Source organism: Buceros rhinoceros, unplaced genomic scaffold, assembly GCF_000710305.1.
Source record: "Buceros rhinoceros silvestris isolate BGI_N320 unplaced genomic scaffold, ASM71030v1 scaffold35216, whole genome shotgun sequence".
Lineage (NCBI taxonomy): Eukaryota > Metazoa > Chordata > Aves > Bucerotiformes > Bucerotidae > Buceros > Buceros rhinoceros.
The window spans coordinates 1-753 of NW_010418699.1; the positions used below are offsets into that span (position 1 = coordinate 1).

General features: G+C 64.3%; 1 protein-coding gene across 1 annotated transcript in view; it reads left to right on the forward strand.

Moving 5' to 3' along the window:
- Positions 1–141: 141 nt before the first annotated feature.
- Positions 142–753, forward strand: part of LOC104495646 (active breakpoint cluster region-related protein-like) — a gene marked incomplete at both ends in the record, with an annotated part of 1,596 nt that continues 984 nt past the window's right edge. Inside the window, 2 exons of the mRNA XM_010138640.1 lie at positions 142–251; positions 489–628. Coding sequence (XP_010136942.1) covers positions 142–251; positions 489–628 — 250 coding nt within the window. The remainder of the gene's footprint in view (positions 252–488; positions 629–753) is intronic.

Sequence of the window (753 nt, forward strand, 5' to 3'; positions counted from 1 at the left end):
ATGGAGGGAAGGGGAGAAGCGGGGCCCCCCCCCCCCCCGCCGTGACTGCAGCCCCTTCCTCGGGGCTAGGTGTCACCTCCCGCAATGCAGAGGGGATGGACCAGGGCCGGGCTGCTGGGACTCACCCCCTGTCTCCCGCAGATCAAGGTGGAGTTCTCCATGAAGTTCACAAGCAGAGACATGAGCCTGAAGAGGACCCCATCCAAAAAGCAGACCGGTGTCTTCGGGGTCAAAATCAGCGTCGTGACAAAGTACGTGCAGGGCTGGGGGGCCTGGTCTGCTCCGGTGCCTGCGGGTGTGGGGTTGCGCCATGTGCCCTTGCTCCCACCAACACCAGGGAGCTTGGCTTTTGCTCTCTGCCGGGCACTTCCCGACCCTTCGCCCGCCCCCTCCTTCCCACCCGGCATGTCCCTGGCCCAGGGTTTGCAGGGCTGGGCTGGCCACTGCGAGGTCCCCTGGGAATCTCACAGCTCCGCTTCCCGAGGCAGGCGCGAGCGCTCCAAGGTGCCTTACATCGTGCGCCAGTGCGTCGAGGAGGTGGAGAAGAGAGGCATCGAAGAGGTCGGCATCTACAGGATCTCTGGCGTCGCCACTGACATCCAGGCGTTGAAAGCCGTCTTTGATGCAAGTGAGTGTCCTGGGGCACTGCCGCCGTTCGTGTCATGTTCCCCTGGGAGGGTTCACCAGCAAGGAGATCCCCTCCCGGTCCCCTGCCCTGCAAGCACAGGGTCTGGTTATCGCACTGCACGTGTG